Here is a 27878-nt window from a genome sequence, read left to right as displayed (position 1 = left end):
AAAAAAACCACTTTTGCAACCCTTGCCCCAATATTGCAACAATACCTGGTTTGACCACTTCTCTTTGGGCATCTGGCAGGCGAAATACATAGTACACATAAGATGCCAGGAGGCAGTTCCTCCCATGCTGATCCTTGCTCAGCTCTTTGCTGTTGTGGAGACTATTCACTATTGCAACCACAGACTCAAAGGCAAACTGTGAGAAGTTGGCTGTGAAACAAAGGCAAGAATTAGAGTCAGCACTGAAGGCTATAACATAATTAAGTGAGGGCATTCTTTGTATCAACAACTAACCTTACAATGTTCAATTCAGTCCAGAACAAATTCAGAGTTTTAGACAGCAATTGCTATGCCCGACCAGACCCAAAGTCTACTTAGGCCAAACAACACTCTTCAGCAGGCCCACTGACTTTCAGCCTAATCACTGCTATTCTGTCAGTTTGTGCTACATAAAAACAGACTGTTAACTGTTAATTACATTTCTAGCAGCCTTCACGCATTTCCTATAAAATATTTTCTTGCAGAATACTAAAAATCATTACTCTCCAGCAACAGACAAATACAAGCTAGCAGACTTTAGCACAAACATTGCAGTGGATGACAAGTTGTTGATTATCTAAATTAAATAGGAGATGAACTACACCACTGTCTGCAAGTATGCCATTCTTCTGGACTTAACATACGTTAGGGGCAACTGGCACCTCAGTAAAGCAAAAATCAGACTTCAGTATTGTTGGTTTTGTGCTCTTTCAACTCTGTCTAAAGATATTTGGGCAGAGGATATGGTGCAGACAGCAGCGTCAGTTGTAGCATACTGATTTTGCTGGTGTTTTTCTTGCAAAACAACTCAATTCCAAACAAAGTTGAACCACAACCCACTTTCTGACCTATATTTTCAGATAAGTAAATTACTAGTTTAATGTACCTCCAAACCAGAGACTAAGAGTCCTTATGTAGTGGGAAAGGAGAAAAAGCATCAGGTCAGTTAAGCCTGATTAAATTGTGCTACCCTAGATACTAAATCCAAGCCTGAATATTTTAGCGACCATTTCCCCCACATTTCTAGGTTGCTTGAAAAGCTATCAGGCCATGAACCAGTAAATACCTGTCTGGCCAGCTATGACCATAGGCTGTACAGCCAGCTGGAAAAGTTTATCTAGTACCAAATGCAAAAATAAGACAAGAGGTTCAAGGCGTGAAGAATTCAAACAGATAATGCTGAGCTTCAATTCATGCTCCAGTGAAGTCTCTGTAATCTTCTGATCCATCACTCGAATGGGGAATGTCACTTGGCTTTCCAGAGAATGGCACAAGGTGAAGAACTTCTCCAGGTGGTTGTCCTGCAAATAAAGTGCACTCACAGTTAACAAAGTTGATATATTTCAGGCTATCTAAGGAAAGCCTGATTGTACCACCTCATGGGATGAAAGCAAAGATTTTCACCTTTCTGGCTTTCAGTAGTGGATGCTCTGAGTGATCAACTAGTAAAGCAGCTGTCACAGCATTTTGTTTGCTCCTCTTCATCTGGTTCAAATTCAGACTGTTATTGCCCTCACTAAACTGATTGCTTCATTTAATGAAAAGGCTTTTCCTTCCATCTGATAAAACTCTGTCATATCATAGGTCTACAGACCCTCTGCTACTCATATCTGAGTTTCAGCCACATACAAGTTATGTGCCATATGAGTATGCCCTACTTGTATTTAAAAAACATGCTGAAAGGGGGTGATGGACCTGCTTCAAACACAGGGCTTTCAGCTCTTAAGGACATATTTACTAGGATTAACTAGAATGGGATAAGGGGTAAGAATTTCTGAATAGCAGCAGAAACAAAACAAAGCATTCTGCCTCAAACCAGCATCTCAGTAAGATGGGCAAAGATCCAACTTCCTATGGCATTTAAATGCCCAGAATAACTGAGGTCTCACCCAGCACTAAGTCTTCGTCCCCAAACCACATGGCATTGACAAGTGAGCTGCTTAACCCATAGTGGTGGCATATGACCTGCCCATGGAAGTGGGGAGGTGCTCTGTCTTTGGAGATGTGGACACATTGTCTGAACTAACCCTGAAGAACAGATGAAACTGTGAAGCCCTGAAGAACTGCGGAAACTGGCACTGTGCCCTGCCAGCACCTTTCAATCACACCCTGAGCAGCCCCTGCTGAGTTGAGAGGACACCAGGCTCCCTATTGCTCCATGTGACTTGCTACCAAGAGTCCTTATTTATTCACTTCTACCAACAGATTTAATTTCACCAAAGGATTTCATTCACAGAGGATATCACATTATTTCCATAACTCCTAATTTTTTTAACTGTATAGGCTTAAACACCTCAGTTTCATAAACCTGCTAAATTGGCCTGGCCATCTGAATTATCTTTGAAATGAAACTATACCTGTGTGTTACATCTGGTGCATTACCTGTGTGTGAACAGATGACACAGCTTGAACTTCAACAATGAAAACGCCCTTGTGTCCTTCAACCCACTTTATAGGTGGTGTCTGAGATGGAATTTTCTGTGATGGAAAAAAAATTTGAGAATCATCTTCCTTTTAACGCTCAAACAGAAAGTCTGTTTACATGAGGCTCTATAATATTCCCAGTATTCACTTCATTTTAGACATCAAATTCAGTGTCACACAGAGGATGACAGCAAAGCATCTCCTGGTTCTCATAGACATTTGGGCAGAAGCTGATGCACTGAACAAGGACATTTAGAAAATTCCAGCTGGATGTCTAGCACAGATCACGTAAATATACATCTTCTGATGGGATATTGTTAAGACTAAAATTTCCTGGTAAAAGCATTACCAAAGGCATTCCGTGGTGATGCGGTGGAGTTTAAACCCTTTGGACAAGTTTTCTACATGCCATGTTTACTGAGAGGGTATGGATTTCTGCTCCAGTAATATCATCTGATTCCATTTCTACTCCCCCTCCCTCAAAGCCACAGAAAAAAAACCAAAAACGAAAACAAACCGAATTATCCTACAGAAGAAATTGAATTATTGCCTTGACACTCTCTAAACAAATGTATCCCTGATTAGACAATTTACAAGATTTTGCTTACATAGCTATCTTCTAAAAAAAACAGTATAATGATATAAAATAATAACACCAGTGACAATAATAACAACAATAACAACATTTTTCTCTAGACTTTCCCTTTTAAAGAACAAAAAGGAGGCACTGCCTACCAGCAGACAGCAGTGTTAGTTTGTAAAACACTTATGGTGTTCTCCTGCATTAGGAAAACACTGTCTTTTAATAATTTTGTTTGTTACCTCAGGAGAGTGAATTGAATAGTGTAAAGGCAGTTTATCCAATGCAACAGGAAGACTATAATGTCCAGTTTGAAGACGATCATTTAACAAAATTGGCAGCCACTGAAACAAATGAAGAGAAAACACAGCAATATTCCTGATGATATATGATTAGACCTGTTTATTTTATTTGTTAGATACAGTCAACAAAACAACAAATGAGATATTGACCCTAGCTTCTCTACCGCAACCCATTCAACAGTAATTTCTTTGCATTTTCAATTCAAAGATAGCTGTTAGCTACTGTAGAAAAATGTAAAAGACTGTTTTACAAACCATCTCTTTTGAAGAAAACAAACACAGAACTTCTCATGTGAGACACATTTTTCTAATTAATCATGCCAGAAGGATTTAGTGGATCCATGTTTTTATTTAAAAATTCATAAATCTTGAATACACTCATTCTTGGTATCGAAGCAAACCAACAGCTAAAGCTTTGCTGGGAGTAAATTGAACATTTTCCTTGTGGTCACCGTGCCAGACTGACTTGTCATATCCCTGAATTGATATTTGGACACATTTAATTTTTTATTTAAGTCTGAAAGAGCCTGGGCATTTGAATGTCACAGAGCATAAACATTTTGTATTTAGGTAAGCAGAAACTTGAAAATTAAGTCCTCACATATGTAAAATCTCAGTCCTGAACTAATTTCTTTCTTAGCAATGCCACAGACATTGGTGGGACTATAACTGTCCATAAAAGAAAGCCCACTTGAAAGGATTCTCATTACTGCGGTTAAAAAGCCCCAAAAGCCAACAAAGAAACAAACAAGCAAACGACCAAAAATACACAGACACAACAGCCTCCCAAACTTCCTAGCAAGAACACATGGAAAACACTTGTCAGGTTCCACAGCTCAACTGCTGACCACAGCTCTAGAACATTTTCAAATCTGAGGCATCATTATCTTCAATTCTTTCCTTTTATATTAAAATCTGTGGAGTTAAAAATACTGTTTGATAAACAAAAAGGTCAGAGAGACTATGCTACAACATATATTTCTTAACCTAAGACATACTAGTCTCAAAATGAAGATAAACAAGGCAAGAGAATTACAGAGTAGTTTTTAGAATCTTTCTGTTTTTTAAATTTTTATGTGGATAAAAGAAAATTTAGAACAGAAATGAAGTGCCATGTAAAACCTAATTGAAAATATTACATTAGCTGTTACCTCACTCATGAACATAGTTACAGTAATAATTGTAATTATGTATGTTTTAGGGGATTTCTTTTGCAATAAATACAAACCAACAGAATGAGATTATGTTCTATAAAACATTGTGGTTGCAAATATTTAGGTGCATATTTCAGTTGACTCAGGTGAATTCATTAAGTTCAAAGACAGTAAACACAGTAAAATTATAGGATGAGGACGTAACACATCTCAGCTGGCATCTAGATTTCTCTGAATTCACACTAAGACCTTCCACTGGTTTTGCTGTAACCAGAAAGGGAATAAATGACAAAATTCTTGACAAGGAGAGAGTCTGTTTGCATGGGATACACTTAAACACACACATACACCCACTCACACACACCCACTCATGTATCAAATTGAACTTACTGAATACCCTATGAGGGTTTCAACAGATGCTCCTTGCTTTGGTTGGCAGCTGATGTGATAGAATGTGAACAGTAGATGGTGTTTCTCTGTGAGTTTTGCTGGCAGCTTAATTTTCACTTCTTCATAAAAGTCAGGGGACCTGTTTAAAAAAAAAACCAGGCAAGCATGTTCCCAATGTAAGTAAAAGACTGAGCAAGAGGCAGATTTGCCAGCTGCCTTTCAGACGCTATGGTTACAAAACCAGATAAATCCTGAGAACGGAGCTGAGTTAAAGTATACATATATATACAACCTAAATTTTTATGAATTTGAAATATTTTTATGAATTATGAATCTGGAGGTATATTTATGAACAATCTACAGCTTAGAATCAGAAGAAATCAGACAGTATCAGCTGGAAAGTTTCAGCTTTCACCTATTTCTAGATTTCAATCTCTGTTTTGGATTCTTGTGTAAGTGTTCTGCAAATCCTAAATCCCAAGCTCTCATTCATGAGAATGAGAATGTCCCTTCAGGTATTTTGGATCTATGAATTGACTGAAGTGAATTATCTGGAAAATTGTGCCGCCTCTTGCTCCTGCTCCTTAATCTTCATAGTATAAGCATTCTCAGCTATTAAAAAGCTTCAAACAAGAAAAGCAATTGTCACTTACACAACAGTCACTTATGCAAATGAACATAGCAATCCAAATTAGATACAATAAATTGCATAAAACATAAATGTTTAAAATGGCATTTCTTGTTGAACTATATAGGGGAACAATTACGTAAAGAGATTATGATTAATACTTCTCAAGTCGTATGAATAGTAACAACACTTACTTATTATGATATGTGATAGCTGTGTATATTTCTTGGACAAATTCTGGACCAGAAGATTTCCCAAAAATTACCTATATTAAGAAGAATAGACAAGTAACTGCAATCAGGACTACAGCACTTGTTTGTCATCATCCTGTATAAATTTTGAGACAGTATCTGAAGACATAAAATGACTCCACAATTTTATCTTAGCTTGTTGGCATAAAGGTATTATCACCAAGCACCTTCCCCACACTCTTTTCAGGGTAAAGCACCAAGAAAATGGAGCAGAGTATTCCTAGACTCACTGACTACCTCACATCACTTTCTTTAGTCATGAACAAAAAACCTAGGAATCATAGGAAAAAAGTTATGGTAAACAATTTATGTCTTGTCACACTGTCTTTATCTAAGTGCTAAAAAGTTAAATAAAAAGTATTTTTAGAAGTTTTGTTTTTCAGTTGTAACCTGCTCTTTCAGGGTGAGATACATCTCACCTTACCTTCGGGGTCCAAAGTCCCTTTAAAATCAAGGAAGAGAAAAAGGCATTTTTGCTGTTAGACTTGCTCTCCTGAGACACAGGTCCATGGTAAGGTTCTGAAATTGAATAATTTAAAGGGAGCCCTGGGAGATGAGCTTAGACAAGAATCTCTGCACTGTGCAAATCTATATATATGTATTGAGAGGAAGGTCACTCACAGTGGAGAGGGAAGACAGACGAACTGTGTCTGTCCTAACCATTTGTCAAAACCTAATCATAACACAAGCAGAGTTTAAGGAAACCAACAATGCAGTATTGTGTAAAAGAAGGTGCAATATTAATATGGCACAACTCTAGCTCTGGAAGAAATGGGGCTTGGAAAACATTGCTGATGCTCTGATTTCAGGTCCACAGGTTATGTGGAGCAAGACTGTGAAGTATAGACTAAACCATGTCAGCACTCTGATAAAGGCTGGTTGGGTGATAGTACTTGGTCCAACAGATTGTTGGATTGAAGTTTCCTAAAGTAGTATTTCCACTCATTGTTTTCCTGCTCCAACACAAAAATCACAGAAGATTTTTGTCTCAATGTCATTCTCAAGTACCCAACAACAATACTGTCTTGAAAATATATATTAAAAAAAAAATGGGCTGAAGCAGACATCTGGGTTAGAACACTTCGAACGGAAACCTGGTAAAGTTGAATAGAGGATCTTACAGAGAGAAATATTGAATAACCTGAACATAGATAGGACTGTCTGCTCTGCTAGTAGTGGACACATATGCTCTGACACACAGTGTGTTTCAAACATGGAAAGCTCTGCCTATGCTGCATGATTGCCCAGGCAATGAAGATCCCAACTTCTACCTTCCAGCGTAATACCTGAGCACTTGTGTAAACATAGTGTAGGCAGAGGACTAGTCTTGGAAAACAGACTACATCCTTCTTAAAAGGTCTCTGAAGCTCTGTGAATTTTACCCTTAGAAATTCCAGCATGATACTGATGTAACACTATGTCATTCTCCTGAAAATAGGTTAGGAAGATTTAGATGAGAGAGAGCAATATGCCTCTGGTTCCACTAGAATCAAAAGTCTTTTTTTTTTTTTTTTTTTTTTTTTTAATGTGATTAAGGAGTATGGCCCTGATTTAGGATGAGAATGAGAGCTCCTTAACCTCTCTCGGTTAGGCTTGCTAAGGCTCCACTAGAAACTGTGGTGATGGAAAGTAAATAATGACTTCTCTCTTCCAGAGGTTTCCCAGGAATGCATGTCAACAAAAGTCTGCTAAGAAATCTCAGCATTTATTACCGGAATTGCACAGGACGGGTCCTCACCACACATAAACTGGATCTTGATGGTAATGTTCCTTGCAGAAGCCAGTCGGTTTGCAAAATTCAGCCTCTGAGGGTAGACATAGAGGAGATTTCTGCAAGAAAGATAAGGGAGAATAAAATGGGTAAATTCCTGTTTGAATATTAGCAAGCATTCCTGTTTGAATATAAGCATTCTGCTCATTCCTCTCCCTGTCCCTTCAATTCCACATACATAGTGAAAGACTTGTCAGAACTCCATTTCTGAAGTCCACAAAGAAAAGATAATTTCTTGGTGTGACACATAGAACATCCTGTGTTAAAGGTTTTACCTACACTAAGCTATGTTCTGTGACAAACAAACAATTATCTTTGCTTGATGTAATGAAAAGCAGAAATCTCTCGAGAAAGCAGCTCCTTTCTCAGACATAAATAATCTGATTTTGGAAAGGGGAAAGAATCACTCAGAGGTGTAAGGGAATCAACAACTGAAGTTCATACATTCATAGTTTATAGCATAAAAATCTCCCATATATTCCCAGGTTATACAAACCAAAGAGCAGTATCAATAAACCTGTGTAAATACAAATAAGAAAATTTGAGAGAATAATTCTATAAGCTACCTCTTATTAGTAATGAATATGAACAATGCTTTGAAATATAGAATACTTTGCTGTTTACTAGCTTCTGTACATGAACATATCACTAAACATAAAAAGCACCTTTAATTTCTTTGGGGAATTTGACAGCATAGGTGGTCTTCTGATTTATAATTCCAACAGAAGAGTCAAAATATTAATGGCAAGATTTTTCTCTGTTGAAGTTTATGGCAAATTCGAGATTTCAGGTAGACCTGGCTTATACATAGATTGTGGAATCTTGATTACGTCTATTTACTGTCTTGTTTCCCCAGTCTGATACAGGATTTTCACTGTTTGTCCTCTGAGTGCAAGGGATAAGATTAGTGTTGGAGGAAAAATGCTGACTTTCAGTGAGAAACAATGAGGACAACTCATGGACTGTCATGATTTCTTTTCATCTGTGGCAGTCAGAAGCTGCACACAGAATTGCACTGTCCTTATCACAGATATCTCCACAGTAGTAGTGTCAGCTGAAAAAGCCAAACAGCCTTTGGCCAAACAGCCAAACACCCTCCATTTATTGTATCCCAAGACTTGAAAAACTGTGTATTATTCTCCTGATTCCCATGTGTCACAACATGGTAGTACCATTCAACTGCACAGTTCAAGCTACTCTTTTCAACCAACATGTGCTACATGTGGCATGCCTTAGTAAAAAAACTAGCTTGTAACTTGCTTTTCCCTTCATTCAGGATGGCACTTCTGTCTGTCACACTAATGCACTCTCTTCTCTACTACCTTATGTGCAAGTTTTGCTTTTCCAAATTCTCTCCCAGATGTTAAGGAAAGCTAAGTGAAATCGTGAAATATATCGGTAACCTATACTGAATTATACCTGGGGAACTGACATATTAAATGAAGGATATTGTCAATACTACATCTGCCAGAAGTGAAGAAATACATGTAGGGGAGGCTGAATAATACAGCCATTGCTTCATTAATCTGCAGCCTAGGACAAGATGTCACAAATCTATATAATGTACCTGAGCACTGGATTTTACTTTCAGATGTGATTTGAGATGAAAGATATGTAAAAACAGAGCTCTCTGCTGACTACACAACCAAGGAAGCATTATTCCAGCAAGTATTGGACTGAAAAGCTAAAGCTTGTGCTATTTATGCTGAAGCGGTTTTAGGGATCTTGCTTACATGTGTATTAAACCCATCAGCACTGAGGAAAAACAGAGGTAAATGCTGACTCTGGATATCCTGCAGAGATGAAAGTGATGACTGACATCTAAAGCAGGAAGGTGAGAAGATAATCACAATATGTTCCCTCACACAGGCATGAATTGTAGACCCATTGCTGACCACTGCCTTAGTGCTACTGCCTGTACTCCATCCATACACTCCAAAAGCCTGAGGAGAAGCAAAGACAATGAGCATGTTCACTTGGCAGTTAGCAGGGGCATTGGGGCAGCAAATACTGCTGTCTTTTAAATAATAGGACAGCTGGGATGCCCATGAGGCTGTGGTGGGCTCCAGAAGGCATTTCACCTCCCTCAAGGTTCTGCACTGAGCAGAACTATTACAGCAACACATCACAGCAAGTACTTCTAGTCTGTGTGATTAAATTTCTCCCCTCACCCTCCCTGCAGAAAGTGCAGGACTCTACCTACAGACACAGTCAGATGTGTTTAAAAAACAGAAGAGCTATTCAAGGGATAGCTTGAGTCTACAGAAGCCATGGCAGAACACCCAGTGTCACTGAGAGCAGAATCCTGATTGAAGCACAGATGCTGACAGCTTCCATGGGTCAGAGAATGACCCAGAAGAGTGATAAGAGACTATTTTGGAATCAGTCACCTGCTGGGAAAGCTAAGGGTCCCCCTAGCCTGGCACAGGTCACCCACAGGAGTGAGACACTCCTGTTATTCATCAATAACCTTTCCTCACCCAAAACTAGTCAAGGATGGGGTAGAATGATTACCACCAAAGCAAAGCCTCCAGCCCACACTGCAGACTACAGCAAGTCTGAGAACATTGCTAAGTGGCTTGCAAGTAAATGCAACAACACCACAAAGATGGGGTTTTTCCCCTCTTCCTACCAAAATCCCCTAAGCATTAGGTACTACCCCTATCACAGACAGGATTTCCTGCGCCTGGTTAAGCTGAGTTACTGCTGAAATGATGTGACAAATCCCTCTTCCTCAGCACCAACATTTCATAGTGGCAGCAAACAGCATCATTTTCATTTATATTTAATGAGAAAATAAAATGATAAACAAACTTTAAATTATATGATTTTTCCTATTAAAAATAGAGGGGTATGAAAGAAATAAATCTTGGAATGTTTTGACATTTTCAGGAAAATATTTTTATTAAAGAAATGTAAGTACACAACAAAAAGAAGTGCTCAATTTCACAGTGCACAAAGAAAGTGGGCTGGCTGATCTCTCTGGCATAAATCAGAAATAGCATCATTTAAAATAATGGCATTACACCAGCAAAAAAAAAGCTTGCAAGACCTGAGTTCAAAGACTATAACACAAGGCTCCACTTTTCCTATCACAAAGGAAAAAGCTATTAAAAATAAAATTAAAAAAAAAAAATCACTCCTCTGAAATACCTTTTACAACTTCCTCCCCCAGTGTCTAAATGTATAGCATTGGTGGGAAAAAATGTTTTGCAGACTTGTATCTGAAAATTAGAAAACCTTAAACAACCTTTAAGGCCTTAACAAGCCATGACACACATCCATGACTAAATGCTATCAAATTGATTAAATAAGATTAGGCAAGATCCTTAAAAAAGGATGATTCTACTTTCCAGGTTAGAAGAAAGGAAATAAAATAGCAAGAAACATTTTATATTTGGCTCTATTCAAATCTAGTTACTCCTTATGGGTTAGTTTGATCTCAAACTTATAATGGTATTCACCATGTGGAGAACTAAGCAACAGGAATTGCGTGACAGTTAAATTAAGCAAAGGGTCACAGAGCTCCATGGAGAGATCTGCACAGGCTGGAACCAAACCTGGGCTGAGGCCAGTGGTGGGAGATTCAACAAGGGCCAGGGCTGGGTCCTGCCCTTGGCTCACAACAGCCCCAGGCAGGGCCACAGGCTGGGGCAGAGGGGCTGGAAAGCTGCCCACAGGAAAAGGACCTGGGGCTGCTGGTGACAGTGACTGAACAGGAGCCAGCAGTGCCCAGGGGGCCAAGAAGGCCAATGGCATCCTGGCCTGGACCAGCAATGGTGTGGCCAGCAGGAGCAGGGCAGGGATTGTCCCCCTGTGCTGGGCACTGCTGAGGCTGCACCTCAAATCCTGTGTTCTGGTTTGGGGCCCTCACTCAAAGAAAGACACTGAGGTGCTGGAGGGAGACCAGAGATAGACAATGGAGCAGGGAAAGGTCTGGAACACAAGTCTTGTGAGGAGTGACTGAGCGAGCTGGGGCTGTTTAGCCTGGGGGAAAGGAGGCTCAGGGGGATCTCATTGCTCTCTACAACTACCTGAAATGAGGCTGTATGTAGCCAGATGAGGATCTTCTCCCAGGTAGCAAGCAATAGAACAAAAGGAAAAAGCCTCATGCTGCTCCAGGTGAGATTTAAATTGGATATTGAGAAATATTTCTTCACCAAAAGGGCTGTCAAGTATTGGTAGGCTACCCAGGGAAGTTCTGAAATCACGTGTAGATGTGCTGCTTAGGGAACATGGTTTACTGGAGGACTTGGCAGCGACAGGTTACAGTTGGACTTGATGTTCATTGGCCTACATCACTTAACTGTGCATGTCATACCACTGATTCACTAATAAGGTAAAGGTTAATAAAGGTAACTGTTCTTTATAGATGTTGTCTTCATTATTACAAGCTAGGCTGAACAAATCCTACTTTGTTTCGTTGCCATGACTTTTACTTAGGGTGAAAATCAAAACAGAGACTTAAAAGAAAAGGTTAAGCATGTAAGGTGTGAACTCTTGCTGAAAGAGTGTGACTGTTAAGCAATAGCAAGCATTTCCTCTAATGTGGATGTATGTATTCAATATAGACACCCTGGCAACATAAGGATGGTGTGGAGACACCCAAATTTGCTTTAGGAGAAGCACAAATTAATTTTTGGCATTGTGGCTTTGATATTCATTGTGTCTGGATACAGAAGTGAGAACCTGATGAGAACTAAAGACAGAATATTCTGTGCAGACTCAACTATTGCTACAGCTCAGAAACAAAGCAATTGCTAATAATTTTTGGTCAAAAGCAGACCTTTAGACACAATGAGACAGTACATTGGAATTGACATTTACTGGGCCCAGACAATGAACAGGAAAGTTTTCTGTCTTATTTTTTCATTAAAGTAAAAATAGGCGTCTTTGCTCATGTTCATTTACATTTCCACTTTCAATTCTATAAAAACTACTTTCCCTGTAGAAATGTCTGCATTAAAGTTCTATCACCATCCAATTCTTTGATACACAGAGAAGACAGACTACCATGACTCTCTGCATTTTAGTGTACAGATGCTGTGAGCTGTCCTCAAGAGATTGAATACCACTGAATCATGGCAGAGCCCAGGAGTTATTTCTTCAAAACTAATGAGGCTATAGCTAAATGGCCTACTTATTTCCTGCTGACACCACACCTCAAGATGTTATTGAAAGATTAGATTTGCCACTTCCTCTTTTTGTTTTCCTTCAAAGACACAAATCCAGGTGTCACCAACAGCCAAATAGATCTCTAGTTTTCTGTGAAGGTGTGGAACATCTCCCCCAAATAAACTAGTTTGCCATGGTGCAGTTCTGAGTTGTACAGAGCCACAAGCCTTGTCCTTCTCTCCTCCTGGGCTGGGTCAGATGACCAGGTAGAAGAGCTCACTCTTTGCTAATCTCCACTGCAAGAGACTTATGAGCTTTACATTGCTTTTTTCTGGACCTTCATTCTGTGATTCCTTATTGATAGTCACATTTTTGCCAATAATACAATACAGCATCTAGCTACTGTTTTAAGAAATTTAGAAATCTAGAATTTAGAAATCCCTCTTAGAGTAGCATAATCTGCTATTATTGTTAAAAGCATTTATTGCTCCCTTGTCTTGACTAACACAATGGTCAGATGAAAGTACTTATTTCAAGTTATTTCTGTATCTATAACATTGTGATACACTCCATCAGAATTATTTGTTAGATATTGCTGTAACTACTAGCATTACTACACTCACTAGCAAAGAAATGCTGAACAAACATTTTGAAACACATTCTTCTGATGTTGATTTCTTATAGGACACTCAGATGTTCCAGACTACTAAGAAATAAATGATGAGAATTGCTCACTTGTATGCCACTGAGTACTGTGATCACCTTGAGACAATCATAACAGAACTGATCTAAAGAAATTAAATTACATAGCCTAAAGTTCCCATTCATAGTTAAAAGGTTTGTAGAGGAACACATTACTTCCTCAGATAATCAGATGACTCAAATTAACAATAGAAATGACTGAGAATAAACATTTACCAGAAGTGTTAAAAATGATAATAAAATCTACTGGGGAAAAAAACCCCAAACCAAACAAACATAAAGGAGGATAGATAGATAGATAGATAGATAGATAGACAGATAGATAGACAGATAGATAGACAGATAGATAGATAGATAGATAGATAGATAGGTAGATAGGTAGATAGATAGATAGATAGATAGATAGATAGATAGACAGATAGATGCCAAGTCAATGACAGTTGTTAAAGGGTTTTTTTTTTAATGTTACAGAAATTTTTTCAAAAGACAACACACTTAATAAACCCATTATGGAATATCCTGCAAGTATTTTATCTTGTAATGGCTAGGAATATTAAATTATCAGCCCAACCATTGTCTTTAACCTTTTTAAAAAAATAATTTTAGTTTCTATTTCTGAAAAAAAAATTGAGTCACATTTTTCGAAGAAATGTAAAAAATACATGTTATTTCTTACCTATAAATGGTGTGGGGAACATACACTTCTTTAATTGGGAATTCCAAAATCTCTTTGTGAGGGCGATTACGGTTTTCTGGAAATGGCTTCACTGGGAGCAGTTCTGGTGTCAGACAATAACCAATGTTTTCTGGAACTGGGGAAATCTCCATTTTAAGTGTTCCTTTAAAATTAAATCACAAAATCTTAGCAAAAATATAAAAAACTATCAGTATTTAACAAACAAAGAATTACAACAATATGTAAGGTTAAACAGCAACACTGCAGAAAAAAGAACTGGTTCTTGGCTGCATGAGAAGGAAAGCATAGGTACAGAAAGACACAGAGGAAGAAGCCTACACACTTCCAACAACAGTTAAAACTGTTTGTGGAACTCAGATTTGTCATTTCCAGCAATCAGCTAGAAAGATAGCTTCTCTACTTCGTTAACTAATGTTGACCCTAATATCAAGCTAAGATGAAATGTGTACACATTTTAATTTCTCTCTATAAAATAGGAGCCGTTACAAAGCATTGCAGGGAAGTAGCAAGGATCCTAGACATTTGCTTTAAAGAGCTGTCTTCAAACACTTTGAGTAATAATGAAAGATATCCAGTAGATACACTGTAAATTAGGGAGAAAAGCAAATAATTAAAAAAATACCAAGCTAAATCTAAATCTCCATACTCACTCATGCAGAAAAAAATAAAATAAAGCATCTCTGTTCAGGTAGACACCAGAAACCCAGGAAGTCCCACAATGGCACATATGGCTTTAAACCAAAGTCAAATATATTTTGGGGTTGGAATTTATAGAACAGTTTGAGGCAGAAAAATACATACAACACCTTCCATCTAAAATTAATTATGTACCTGGTAAAGTCTTAATTCTTCTTTGCAAGGAAGATGATCTTTTGAAATCAGCTAAAAATTTCAACAGATCTTCATCACTGAGCCTGTCTCCTTCCTACCAAAGGAAAGACAAAAATCAGTAACAATAGTCCATAACATGGAGAAGAGTTTCAGAGGTGAACCATGTCCTTGAGGCATACAAAGCAAATGTGTTACTATTTACTTGACTGCAGTTATCCTCTGTCCCCACACAAACATAACTGGTAGCTTTTCCCAACACAATTCATATTACATAAATAAAAAATGTCTTATTCAACCAGAGAATCCAGTACCTGTTTAAAGAAGGTGCTAATGGTCAGAGAGGCTGGTTTGACGTTTGGTGCTGGATAGCTGTCCTCTGAGTTGAAACTTCTCTCAGAAAGCCTTCTTGCCTGCAGCAGTGTTGCCTTCTTGTCACTGCTGGATCCTTTTCCTTCAAAGGGAAATTAAATCTATTATCATTTTGTTTTTTGCTTTTTGCTGTGGCACAAATTTCTCAGAATACACTAGAAAACCACAGAAACATGTCACTAACATCAGAGGATAGAGTGCCTAAAACATCCTGCTTCTTTTATTTCAGACTATGTGAAATAGTGGAATACTATGACACTAGTGAAATACCAAGACAGATCTGTTGAAGCGACATTATTTCTGCTGCAGAGCAAAAGATTATTTAAATTTTTAGTTCATGGATTATAAAGCACATTGAACAATGGCCCCACCTATCATACTGAGATATTTGGTATCTTGATTGCTAGCTAACACCATGGGGAAAAGGGAATTTTACTCCTACAAAGCCAGTGTTCAATGAAAATTGGGCCTAAACCATGAAAGAATATTCAGGAGATATAAAAAGAAATATGCAGAGACAACACGGTGAGCACAATTAATTTGTAGGTGTTTGGAGAACTGAAAAGGAAAGCTGATAAGACATGACTGAATCTGTGATTTACTTTTGATGCCAGAGTGAATAACATTGTTACCTATACCCAGTCCTATCGAAGAGTAATTTTGCCTTACTTGGAAAGTTAGACAAGTACCATTTAAACCTTCAGCTTCTTGTATCTCTCGTTCAAGTGTGGAAAGGTTGAAGAAATTAGCCAGGCATATGGGAATCCAGGCGAATGGCATTCTGTATTTCCCCAACCTCTGACAAAAGGATTCAGCTTGTGCTTTCAGTTTTTCAATCTTTTCTTTTGTCTGAGACAAAGAAAACAATGGCTGTTTCAAAAGCAATCAGTTATTGCTACCACAGACAAAAATGTAAGTTATGTATTTACAGTTCAGTAAATCATTTGCATTGGTATCTCTCATATTTTCTTGCTACATCACTAACAGAACTGTAGCTGTTTTGATTTCTATGTCCATTTCAATTGCTTTCCAATGAGTTCACTTGCATTACAGAAATGTAGAAGGCCATCTTTTTGTAGTAATCTTCAAATCCAGAATGAACAATCACCATGAAATGTTAGCAGGTTCTACTCCTTTCACCAGATACAGAAAAAAAAAAATCCTATTGAAAGCAATATTCTAAAGGTGAGAAGTGGGAAGCCCAGAAAACACTGCCAGTCTGTTCCAGGGAGGTAAATTACCATGAATTCCTAGAGCAGAACTCACATTATCTATGGACAACAGTAGTGAACTGGATAACTGCACACTACAACAGGCCTTCTGCCATCCAAGTCAATAGCACGTCTCTGAGGTACAGGTATTTCTGCTAATTCTAAAATTCAGTCTTTTGCCTTGCTCACCTCTATCTGCTTCATGACTCAAGACTCTGTCAGTATTAATTTCCAAAGGGGTCAATAACAATAATGCACCTTGTCTTATGATTTCTTTCTGTTGGTCACAGACACCAAACTGCTTTCACCATGGATAATCTAACTGGCTTTTCTTCCAGTGTTTTGGGTATTCCATCCTATTTCAAAAGGTCTGCTCTTTCTCTGTTTTTTGTTTGCTTGTTTGTTTTTAGCACGCATTTTTAAAATCTAAATATTCTTTACAGTTATTTACCTACCTTGCCAGCCTCACTTTCTTTAAGAACCGTGTAAGGTTCTGCACAATCTCCGATTTCTCCTTGCTGAAGCACTTTTTCTATCTATAAAAAGCAATAAAATAAGACAATTAAAGAAAAAATGTCATCCAAATAGTTTTGGTTTTTAGTTTTCCATTTTTGTGTTTCTAGCAATTTGAAAGAGCTTGCCTAGATATATAGCTCTATATAACATCTTAAAACTGTCTTTATGGAGTAACTGATAATAAACCTTCTAGTCTTCCATCTGTTATAGAGCAGGAAATATATATGTGACAATACCATCAATCACTTACTACTGCATTTTCACTGAAATCAGGATAATTGACACACTCCAAATGAAGTGGTTCAAGCAAACTCAGTTTCAGAATTAAGCAAGCAAAATGATGCAAAGTGCACTAAACTGATGCAAAAAAACCTCCACAGAATGTAAATAAAATTTTTTAAAGTGCCTTATTTCACTATATTTCTAATTTCTCTCAGGCAGAGATAGGAAATTTTACATACTTAGTAGAACTGGTACACAGGACACTAATATAACTTTTTAGCTTGAGAATGAGATATACTACTGGACACCTGCTCACATACTACTTTTAAAAACTACCATAATTTATCTCATCTGGACAAAAGCCATGTTTGTTAGTTCTGTGAATTCAAACAACAAGAACAGCTGGGAACAGGCAGAATAGTGTCAAAGTAGCACGGTAACATACCTTTATTACCAGGTATATATCTGATGAGGGATAAGTAATAGAAAATACTGCTGATCTTGCCTGAGTAGACAAGTCAATGGAAGGTGTATGAGAACGCAATAATCCTCTTAATGAATCAGAATTGAGGTCACAATGAAAATTTTCTGAGATCTTGAAAAGAAAAAGGGGATTAAAATACATTGTAAAACAGAAAAGGTTCAAATTTTATTTTAGAACAAGTCAGAAGTTGTAGCGACAACTACAAAAGAAACAATTGCAAGCATGTGACTGACTGGATAATAAGAATCCTGGATCAGACTGCATGTGTAAAAAAGTAGCAAGTGTCTTGTAAGTTTTCCTAAATTATTACTCTGGAGATAAAAACCCAGGCCAAGTGAACAACAATATTGTATACACACTTACCTTTTTCCTTTCCTTTATGTCATAGAGAGCTATGCATGCAAACAAAGGCTCTATCTCTATATCAAACCTGTTAGGGAAAGACACACAAGACACTGATTGATACTGCACTCATATGGCGATGTATAATAAAAAAAGTGGAAATTATATTTTGACTGACACTTCCATTATAAATGCAGAGAAATACTTAGCTCCAGACCTCAGCTCTCTCAAAATCTGGAGGACTTTTTGTTTCAGTGCATTATATTAGATGATTTTGAGAGGAAAAGAAGGGTAGTAAACTGCATGCAATGCATTTTCTAAATTTGACAGGAAGGTGATCTCAGGGATCAGTTAAGAATTATCGTATGTTCCTTTTTTCTTTTTATCAAGTTGTGCTGGCTTTAGCTGGAGGGGAATTAATTTTCTTCAAAGTGGGGCTAGCCTTGTGAATTTGTGCTGAATGCAGGGTTGATAATTAAAATATGTTTTTGCTGTTGCTGAGCAGAGCTTGTTCAAAACTAAGGCCTTTTCTGCTTTTGGTACTCCTCCTGCTGGGTGAGGAGACTGGGGTGTGTGGGAGACTGGGAGGAGACACAGACAGGACAGGTGACCCCAAATGGCCAAAGGGATACCCCAGACCATGTGGCACCATGTTCAGAATATAAATGAGGAGGCGAAAGAAGCAAGCAGGGGAAATATGGAATGATGCTGTTTGCCTTCAAAAGTCACATTACATGTGGACTTGTTCTCCTGGAGATGGATGAACACCTGCTTGCTCTTGGGAACCTGTGAATTTATTCTTTGTTTTCTTTTGCTTGTCTGTGTGTCTCGCTCTCCTCTATTAAAATGTCTGTCTCAACCCATGAGTTCTCCCATGGGATTTACTCTTCTGATTGTCTCCCTGGGCCTGTTGGTGAAGGAGTGAGCAAATGTCTGTATGGGGCTTGGCTGCTGGCTGGTGTTAAACCACAGTGAAGGTCCAGCAGTGTGTAGGACACAAATTGCGGGGTTTTTTTTGTTTGTTTGTTTTTAATATATATATATATAATTTGGGTTCACTCACAACTCCTTTACATCCCGGCAAGTTAAAGACTTCTCTGAAGATGGATAGAAATAATTCTCTGCTACACTAAGAAAGAACACTTTAGCAGTGAATGCTGCTGTAGGGGACACCTGTGGTGGTGTAACAAGGTGTGCAGCTTGTAAAAAGGTGTTCACTGTTGTGAACTCAGAAATACTGAGCAATGTTTGGGAAGGATTACTTACTTCAGAGTCTGCAGCTTCACCAAAATCCTGTTGCCCAGATGTTCCTTTGGGCGATCTGGCACTGGCCGTATCCCCACTGCATCCTCCTATCATTAAACAGCCATACTTAATTAGAACCACTGTAAATTCACACACTGGCATAAAACTGCTACAGAGGAGAGGAGAGGAGAGGAGAGGAGAGGAGAGGAGAGGAGAGGAGAGGAGAGGAGGAGGAGAGGAGAGGAGGAGAGGAGAGGAGAGGAGAGGAGAGGAGAGGAGAGGAGAGGAGAGGGAGAGGAGAGGAGAGGAGAGGAGAGGAGAGGAGAGGAGAGGAGAGGAGAGGAGAGGAGAGGAGAGGAGAGGAGGAGGAGAGGAGAGGAGAGGAGAGGAGAGGAGAGGAGGAGGAGAGGAGAGGAGAGGAGAGGAGAGGAGAGGAGAGGAGAGGAGAGGAGAGGAGAGGAGAGGAGAGAGAGGAGAGGAGAAGGAGAGGAGAGGAGAGGGAGAGGAGAGGAGAGGAGAGGAGAGGAGAGGAGAGGAGAGGAGAGGGAGGAGAGGAGAGGAGAGGACAGGACAGGAGAGGAGAGGAGAGGAGAGGAGAGGAGAGGGAAGGACAGGAAAGGAAAGGAAAGGAAAGGAAAATAAAGGAGAGGAGAGGAGAGGAGAGGAGAGGAGAGGACAGGACAGGAGAGGAGAGGAGAGGAGAGGACAGGACAGGACAGGACAGGACAGGACAGGACAGGACAGGACAGGACAGGACAGGACAGGACAGGACAGGACAGGACAGGACAGGACAGGACAGGACAGGACAGGACAGGACAGGACAGCTGATCTCCCTCTCACCTCGTCCACGGAGGGGTAGAGGGCGAAGAGCTCGGGCTGCCTGTTGGTGCGGCGCGCCTCCTCGTTCAGCCGCTCGAACTCCTCGGCGCTGAGGTGCCGCAGCAGCGGCTCCAGCCGCGGGTCCGGCTGCAGGCTGCGCAGCTCCAGGTCGGAGCAGGCCTGGGGCGTCCTTGAGCCCTCCTCCGGCACAGGCTGGGGCCCCCCGACCTGCCGGGAAACAAGAAAATGTCAAGCTGTGTGGCTTGGGTCTCACAGAATGGCTGTCGGTGATCCCGGCAGAGGGGATCGTAATTCCTCCGCCGTGAGGCCTAATGGTGAGCGTGGCGGTGTGGTTGGTGCCACCGCAGAGAACAGAATCACAAAATACACTGAGCTGGAAGGGACCCACTAGGATCACAGAGCCCAGCTCTGCGAAACACATTGCAAGAATCACACCATGTGTCAAAAATGCTTCTTAAACCCTGTCCATCTTGGTGCTGCGACCACTTCCCTGGGGAGCCCCTACCAGTGCCCAGCCACCCTCTGGGTGAAGAATCTTTCCCTGATACCCAACCTAAACCTCCCCTGACACAAATTCAGTCCCTTCCCTCGGGTCCTGTCACTGTGACCACAGAGCAGAGATCAGTGCCTGCCCCTGCTGTTCTACTCAAAAGGAAAATGTAGAGTGCACTGAGGTGTCCCCTCAGTGTCCTCCAGGCTGAACAGACCAAGTGGCCTCAGACACTTCCATACAGCTTCCTTTGTGTCCCTTCTTTGGATGCCCTCCAATAGCTTTATATCTCTCTTATATTGCAGTGACCAAAACTGTAAACACTCAAAATTGTACACAACACTCAAACCTCAACACTCCCCTGCACTCAAAGGGAGGTCACACCACATGCTTCTTTTGAGGAAGCTGCAGCATTTGATCGCTTTTCCCAAAGTGAAGAAAATGTACCTGAAAAGTTGCATTGCCAGAATCCGATGTTTCCGATTCAAATGTTTGTTTTTGAAGCGTTTTGTGAAAATCTTTGCGGGATCCCTTGCTTTTCAGGCTACAAGTATCTGAATTCCCTTGGTTTCTGTTATGGAGAAGCCCAAGAAAGTCAGGATAACATGAGGAGGTGTCAAAGGAAAATGAAACAGAAAAGACAAATTTAAAATTATTTTAAAACTGAAAAGACTGTTCTGCAAAATGCAGTGTAGCAGAGCTTTTATGCAAAAATTTGACATTTCCCAACTTTAATGTGTTTTAATGCAGAATTGCAACTCTATAATGTATATCAAACACAGTTTAAAAGGAAAATAAGTAATTCAGATCATATTTCTATAGAGTATAAACCTGAGACAGCAGGAAACCCTGACCTAGGTACAAAATCTGCTCTTATCTCCTCTCCAGACATGGTGATTATTTCAGTGACCTTAAGAACTTGGATCAGAATCACTTATCTCTTGGCTCACTTCTTCAACTACATACATCAAAGCTCTTACTACTCTTATCCTGGAGCTAGCTAGTATCCCAAGTTAATCACATGTAACAGTCCACACCTTCAAAAAAAATGCCTGGCTTTGAAGAGGGCTATTTTTATAGCCACAATGTAACCCTCCAGGCTGGCAGCTTTTGAATTCTCCTGAAATTCTCCTGAAATTTCAATTACTATTATAATTCAATTTCAATTACATTTTTGAGGCAGATGGAAAAAAACAGCAGGAACCCTGAAAAAAAGGTGTTTAGATGCATCCATAGCTCTGTTTCTTTCACTTTAGTATGCAATTTGCTAAATCTTCTGACAGTTCTTTTGCAATCAATCTCCTTATTTACAGCATCATGCTTCACTCATTTTTCTTTCTGTGACACTCCCAAAGAAATGACTGAACATCTGAGTACTTTCATAAAGAAGACACAATAAGCAATTATTGATCAGGGAGACACCTTTTTATTACATTTTGGGAGTAACTGAATTATATGCTCTGATGTGTTTTAATTTTAATTGTTTGCAATTTTAATCGTTTGCCAGTTCACTGCAATGAAAACTGGTCATAAAAAGACAATCCCAGCTCTCCTTGGATGTGACCTTGTTTTGGAACCACTGTAATCATCCAGAATGGAAGGCAGAAATTCTGCATGACTTTAAGACATTTAAGAATTCAAAAGAGGTTGTCTAGATTATTTTTTTCACTACCTCTGGTGGAAAATGCCTCTGATTAATGGAGAAATTTATGTACCTGAGTTCATAGTTTCCCTGTGGTGTGAAAACTACACTAGAGATGCCTTTTTCCTAAAGTACTCCTGGAAAATTTATTTATATTGTTTATTTATTTTGAAAAGCATTATAGCAATTAAAACTCACCAAGTGGCAAACCATGGTTTTAATTAACATTTTAATTAATGGGCACACACAGAGTTAAGAAAAGGAGATGAGGAAAAAGAACAAATGACAACTGAAAGGAGAAACGGGCACAGGAACAAAGCTTCCCATTCAGCCTCCTGCAAGACCACATGTACCCCAGCTGTGCCCAGCTTTTCTGCCACATCCTTCTCCACCCTGGGGCCCTCTGCTGTGCAACCCACTGGAGACTCCTCAGTCTCTTGTTCTGAACCTTCACATTCATGAATGGATCAAAGTTACTCACATGCTTCTCTCACCCACAGCTCACCAGACAATATATTCAGCAACCTGTTCTATAACATCTGTCAAGCAGGCAACTACAGTTTTCCCAGCCTTTTTCAAAACAATGGAAATCCTCCTACAATTACTTTTTTCTCACTTCTCTCTTGATAAATTTTCTTCCTCTCACGCCTTTTTTGGAAAATAAAAAGTCCAAGCATAATGTGAGATTCCCAGTAACAATCTTTATGTGACACTGCAGCGTATTTGGTAGTGTTTTCTGCAGTTTTTAATAATTTGCTTGCATTGTTAGCCACAGCTGCCAAAGCTCAGCTCGCTGGCAGAGTCCACTATCATGTTTGCCATAGAGTCAACTGCTCAATAAAGATTTTGAAAGCAAGTTTATCTCACTGAATGAATGAAACAGTAAAACACTCAGCAAAACTTTCCACATATGTGTGCTTCTATGGCTCCATTCACATTTCTGCTAGCACACATAAATGCAAAAATAGCTATATTCTACTTTTCACCTCACCTACTTTACTGCTTACTACTTTTTGCTGTGCGTGTTGGCTTTTTACAGCATGTTCAGAACAGCAATGTGTGCAAGAGCCAGTGCCTCTGCTCTGAGTGGTGCAGGAGGAAAGCCCACAAAACCCACTAGCCTAGTGACTCACTGCACAGCAGTTCTGAGAATTCAATCAATTTCATCAGCACCAACAACCCCCAGCTGCTGCTCCGCTGAGGAGCACAAACGCACAGTTAAACAGTGCAAATTGTTCTGCAATCACCATTGCAAACCCATGAGGCACTGGCTGCTGAGGTATGTCATGTCAGAAAAGCACAGAGTAACAAGGGCACGGAGTGAAGGGGCACAACGGAATGGCAGCAAATGTGTCAGCACTCAACCACCAGCTGCTGCTTCTGCTTTTCAAGAGCTGGGCATGAGTGCAGGAGGGGATGAAGAGGAAGTGCTACAGATGAACAGAGCTCCAAAAACCTCTTTCTGAAGAACAGGATGAGGTGATGGGGAAGGAGGCAAGCCTTATCTCGCAGAACCCCCTAAGAAGTCTAGGAACAGATATCACTGCAACAGAGAGCACTGACTGAGAGTTCCCTTCACATTTTACATGTGAAACAGAATAGGACAGAATAAAATGAAATTGAAATAGAATGAATTAAACTAAAATAAATTAAGCACTTATAATGCAAGTAATGTAATTAAGACACTCTGTGTTGAATTACACTGTGCAGAAATCATTTACTGATGTAATTATGGGTATAACACTGATAATCCCATGAATACACTCAATCACTGCTGGGAAAGCCCATAATCCTTGAGTTTTCAGACACATTTGGAAGTCAAATCACGATGAATTATCAGGGCATGAACAGGAGAAAAGCATGCAAATACAATCTTTATCCCTGTTATCTTTTCTTTTAGTGGGATCAAACAATACTAGTTTTCCTGATTAAGATAAATCATCATTACAAAGGGTTGATGTGAATTTTTCCCCATCAGCTTCCCATCCATTCCCAGAGTGCCTGATAATTAAAAAGCAGACACAACAGTATTTGTCAATGTACACCAACTGAAACAAAACAATATTATTTATACTACTGGTTATTTATATTACTAATTTATAAGCAGGTGTAAGTTATTTTTACTTACCTGTCTAAGTTATTTATACTACTGAAAAGTCAGTTCTTATCTTCAACTGCTGACTAAAATCATTATAATTTAGGATTACTTATAATAGCAAACATCTCCTCTCTGCAAGATACAATGTATTTTTGATTTTATTTAGTTTTATGTTGCTTACTTTCGATTCACTATGAGCCACTCACGGATGTAAGTCTGAACACAGTCTTTGACATGTGAGTCCAGTTCAACCCTGTGGAAAAAGAAACATATTTCAGCTCCTAAGTCATACTTTCAGGACAAACAAATTTATCTAAACATGTTAGTCAGATAAAGGTCTCTCTGTTAGTCCTCTCCTGTGTATTTATTTTACTGCTAAGCTATTGTTTGAGGTTTAAAAAAATCCTCTATACTGCATGAATTCTCTTATGCAGGTTTTTTGTATTGTGCTGATAAATGTACAAACATACATTTAAGAGAGGTAACCACTTGCCACACTACCTCTTCATAAATATAAGACTGGGGTTGCTATAATAGAGTAAAATTAAATACATTATACAACATACCCAGCCTTGTGATTTTCAAAGTTTGATAACAAGTCTCAAGATAGAGAAATACTTTTTAGAGGCCTCAGCTCTTGGACTCTTGCAAATACCTAGGTTTTAAGCTTTTTCTTTCTCACAGAAACGAAGAAAAATCTAAAAAAGGGACCCTAAGCTTTTAATCAGATAGCATAACATAACATAGAAGCATAAAGCTTCAAGTTCTACGAATATGTTATATTTTAATTTTCTGTTTTTCAAATAAGTCTCCTTTAGTGACATGGGTTGTAAGTTCTCCTTGATAGACTGGATACTATTTGGAACTGCAATTCTTTCAGCCAAAGACAATGTCCATGAACTTCACATCATGATGCTGTGGCATTATTTCCCTATCTACATTCTTAAAATTTTTAATGACCTGTTCCAAAATAATTTGTAGCATTCTCCAACCCAAATGAGTAAAAGAGTAGGGGTGCCCCTGCCTCTGGTGGTTCATGCCTCTGGTTCAGGTGGGAGGTGTGTTTGCTGGCAGGCAGCACACTAACCCAGTTTGGTTGGTGGTACCTGTTTCCTGCTCTCGGTGCACAGAGACATCAAAGACTGCATTGCCTGCAGGCCAATCCTCAGTGCATGCCCCTTCCCTAATACATCCTGGCACCCTTGGCCAGGAACTGCTGTAAAAGCACTAATATCAATGATAGCAGTGTGAATGGCTAAGTGGCAAGCTGCTGTGTAAAAAAAATCTGCTGAAAGCATATTTGTTGGTACTGACTATTTGAGGTGTGTCACAGACTCCTTAGGAAGCACTTAATAACTTTGTGGTGCAAATCACGCTTAAAACTAATTGTACAGAACAAGCCTGTATGGCTTCCTACTGGAAAAATAAATAGGAAACTGCTGTTTTAAACATTACACATGGTGGGAAGCAACCTTGGAATTAGGTAATCAGTGGCCTTATTTTAGATGTAATTTCAAAAGTTGAATAATTATTTCAATATTTCTGTCCATCATTCAGATAAAAGACTACTTCAAGTGAAAAAAGAATTAATTATCTCCCACGTCTATTCTCTCTCTCAAATCCACAGAAAAACAAGAATACCTTGTAAAGATTGGGACTTTTTCTATAAGTAACTTCAACCTTTTGTGTAAATATTAGAAAATCCCTTAGAAGCTGTGTGATTCAAAGAGTTCTCAGGTAACTTTGCATGGCATCTCATCTCTACTGTCTTTATTCTCCTCAATTTCTTGAGAGAAGCACTGGGCCAAGAAGAAACTTGCAGACTCAGACTTTGCGTAGAGAGAGGGTTATGAGCTAAGCTGACCAAAATCACACAAATTGTGTTTCCTGCTTAGCCTCATTGCATTTGGCACATCAGGCAGAAAAAACTGAACAAATACTGCTGTTATCATGCTGGTCTGGTTTGAACAGATGGCTGGTAAAAATTAGAGCAGCGTGTAGCAACTTTTGCAGGAAAAGAGAGGGATGAAGGTCTACCTCATGAGCCAAATGACCATAAACTACGCCTATGTCCCTTGGCGTGGAGGTTCAGCACAGCATAGAATACAGCTTGTGCTGTTCATTTCTTGGATACACTGTAAGGAGCTAGCCCCCATCCCAAACAAATTGTATAGTTAGCCATCTCTGTAGATGTAACAGTTCGGGGCTAAATGGTGCAGACTTCACATTGATCTCACTTTTACTGAGTCTTGCAAAGCTTAACAGGCCTTTGGAGTTCTACTTAAAGGTACCTTTAACAGTGAAACAGTCCCTGAAGAGTGTTTTGGATAGACTTTCTAATACCACATTGAAAAACTCTCAGATGGATTTTCTAATTCTGAAAAATTCTTTTGCTCATAGCTTGCCTGTTTTTCAAACCAGCTTAAATATTTACAGAACCATTAAGCACCTGCGTCACCACATGCTACCTATTTAATTTAAGCTGTTGAAAACTGGGTAATTACTTAATCAATGTCAGCCTAAAGCCACATGTGACTTATACACTGGAAATTAACACACCTCTTCCCAAACCTTGTGAAGTATGAATTGTTTTCAACCATTTAAGCCAGACAGGTACTGAGAAAGAGATTCTTACAGATCTGATCAATGCCATATAACACACAGCTGGCAAAAAAACAACCCCCTCCCCAAACCTCAGTGATATGCTTGTTACATGACCAGAATCAACTTTCACCTCTGGCATCACAGCTGCAAAAATTATTTTTCATACCATCATCCTGTCCTTCTTTACTTTTCTTCTTGGTCAATGCCCACCTCACTTCTGCCACTACCAAGCTTAGGAAGTTGTGTCAACACTTGCAGAATTTTAAGTGTGCAAACAAGCCTAAAAGAGCCGAACTGTTAATGCCTGGAAGGGTGGCAGAGTGATGTTGGATCAACACCTTCAAAACTATTTTTAACTATTCAAAACTGACTTTAACTATTTTTGCAGCATTCTGGAGGGACAGAAACTTCCTTACCCATCTTCTGGCATAGAGGGTTGCAAAGTCCTGCATTCTTTGGGTGTAAAAACAACATCCAGATCATCTTCAGGAAAGTCCCCAAGTTCTTGTGCTAGATCGAAGTCCAAGTTGTTCAGCTGTGTCATCAGGAAGCCTTCAAAGTCTACTGGGTCTACTGCATCATAAAAGGAAGGCTAATGAGAAATAAAGAAGCATTTATTTTAGCACCAGGAGGTTCTTCTTGATAGTGTAATTTAGACTTATTTATTTAACTGTTGTAATTGTCCCATTATTTACTACACATCAGAAACAAACATCTGAACTTCTAACATAGAAACAAGAAAGGATATAAAGGAGGTGACCAAAATGGTAGCAACAGGCAATGCCAATGGGCAGGAGACTGCAGACAAAACACACCAGGAATAAAAAGGCCAAGTCTTGGAAATTACTCCAAATTACAGAACTAAAGACCCACTCACTGAAAGCACTGTGGTTGCTGCTATCATGAAGATGCAGTCATTTGAGGTGCTGTG

The 27878-nt window shown here is 39.3% G+C and overlaps 1 protein-coding gene across 1 annotated transcript in view; it reads right to left on the bottom strand.

Moving 5' to 3' along the window:
• The window catches only part of DOCK8 (dedicator of cytokinesis 8), a 65597-nt gene extending 38058 nt beyond the window's left edge, over nt 1-27539 (bottom strand). Inside the window, exons 1-19 of the mRNA XM_066339095.1 lie at nt 27364-27539; nt 24525-24596; nt 21051-21174; nt 20114-20320; nt 19295-19380; nt 18050-18116; nt 17648-17797; nt 16920-17000; nt 15943-16102; nt 15196-15335; nt 14885-14978; nt 14033-14195; nt 7481-7598; nt 5712-5782; nt 4890-5028; nt 3286-3387; nt 2422-2517; nt 1106-1340; nt 46-210 (exon numbers count right to left, since the gene is read on the bottom strand). Of these exons, the coding sequence (XP_066195192.1) occupies nt 46-210; nt 1106-1340; nt 2422-2517; nt 3286-3387; nt 4890-5028; nt 5712-5782; nt 7481-7598; nt 14033-14195; nt 14885-14978; nt 15196-15335; nt 15943-16102; nt 16920-17000; nt 17648-17797; nt 18050-18116; nt 19295-19380; nt 20114-20320; nt 21051-21174; nt 24525-24596; nt 27364-27491 (2398 nt within the window). The 5' untranslated portion in view covers nt 27492-27539. The remainder of the gene's footprint in view (nt 1-45; nt 211-1105; nt 1341-2421; nt 2518-3285; nt 3388-4889; nt 5029-5711; nt 5783-7480; nt 7599-14032; nt 14196-14884; nt 14979-15195; nt 15336-15942; nt 16103-16919; nt 17001-17647; nt 17798-18049; nt 18117-19294; nt 19381-20113; nt 20321-21050; nt 21175-24524; nt 24597-27363) is intronic.
• Between the last annotated feature and the right edge of the window lie 339 nt (nt 27540-27878).

Source organism: Sylvia atricapilla, chromosome Z (assembly GCF_009819655.1).
Source record: "Sylvia atricapilla isolate bSylAtr1 chromosome Z, bSylAtr1.pri, whole genome shotgun sequence".
NCBI lineage: Eukaryota > Metazoa > Chordata > Aves > Passeriformes > Sylviidae > Sylvia > Sylvia atricapilla.
Note: the sequence above shows the minus strand (reverse complement) of the source record. Positions and strands in the feature narration are given on the sequence as shown.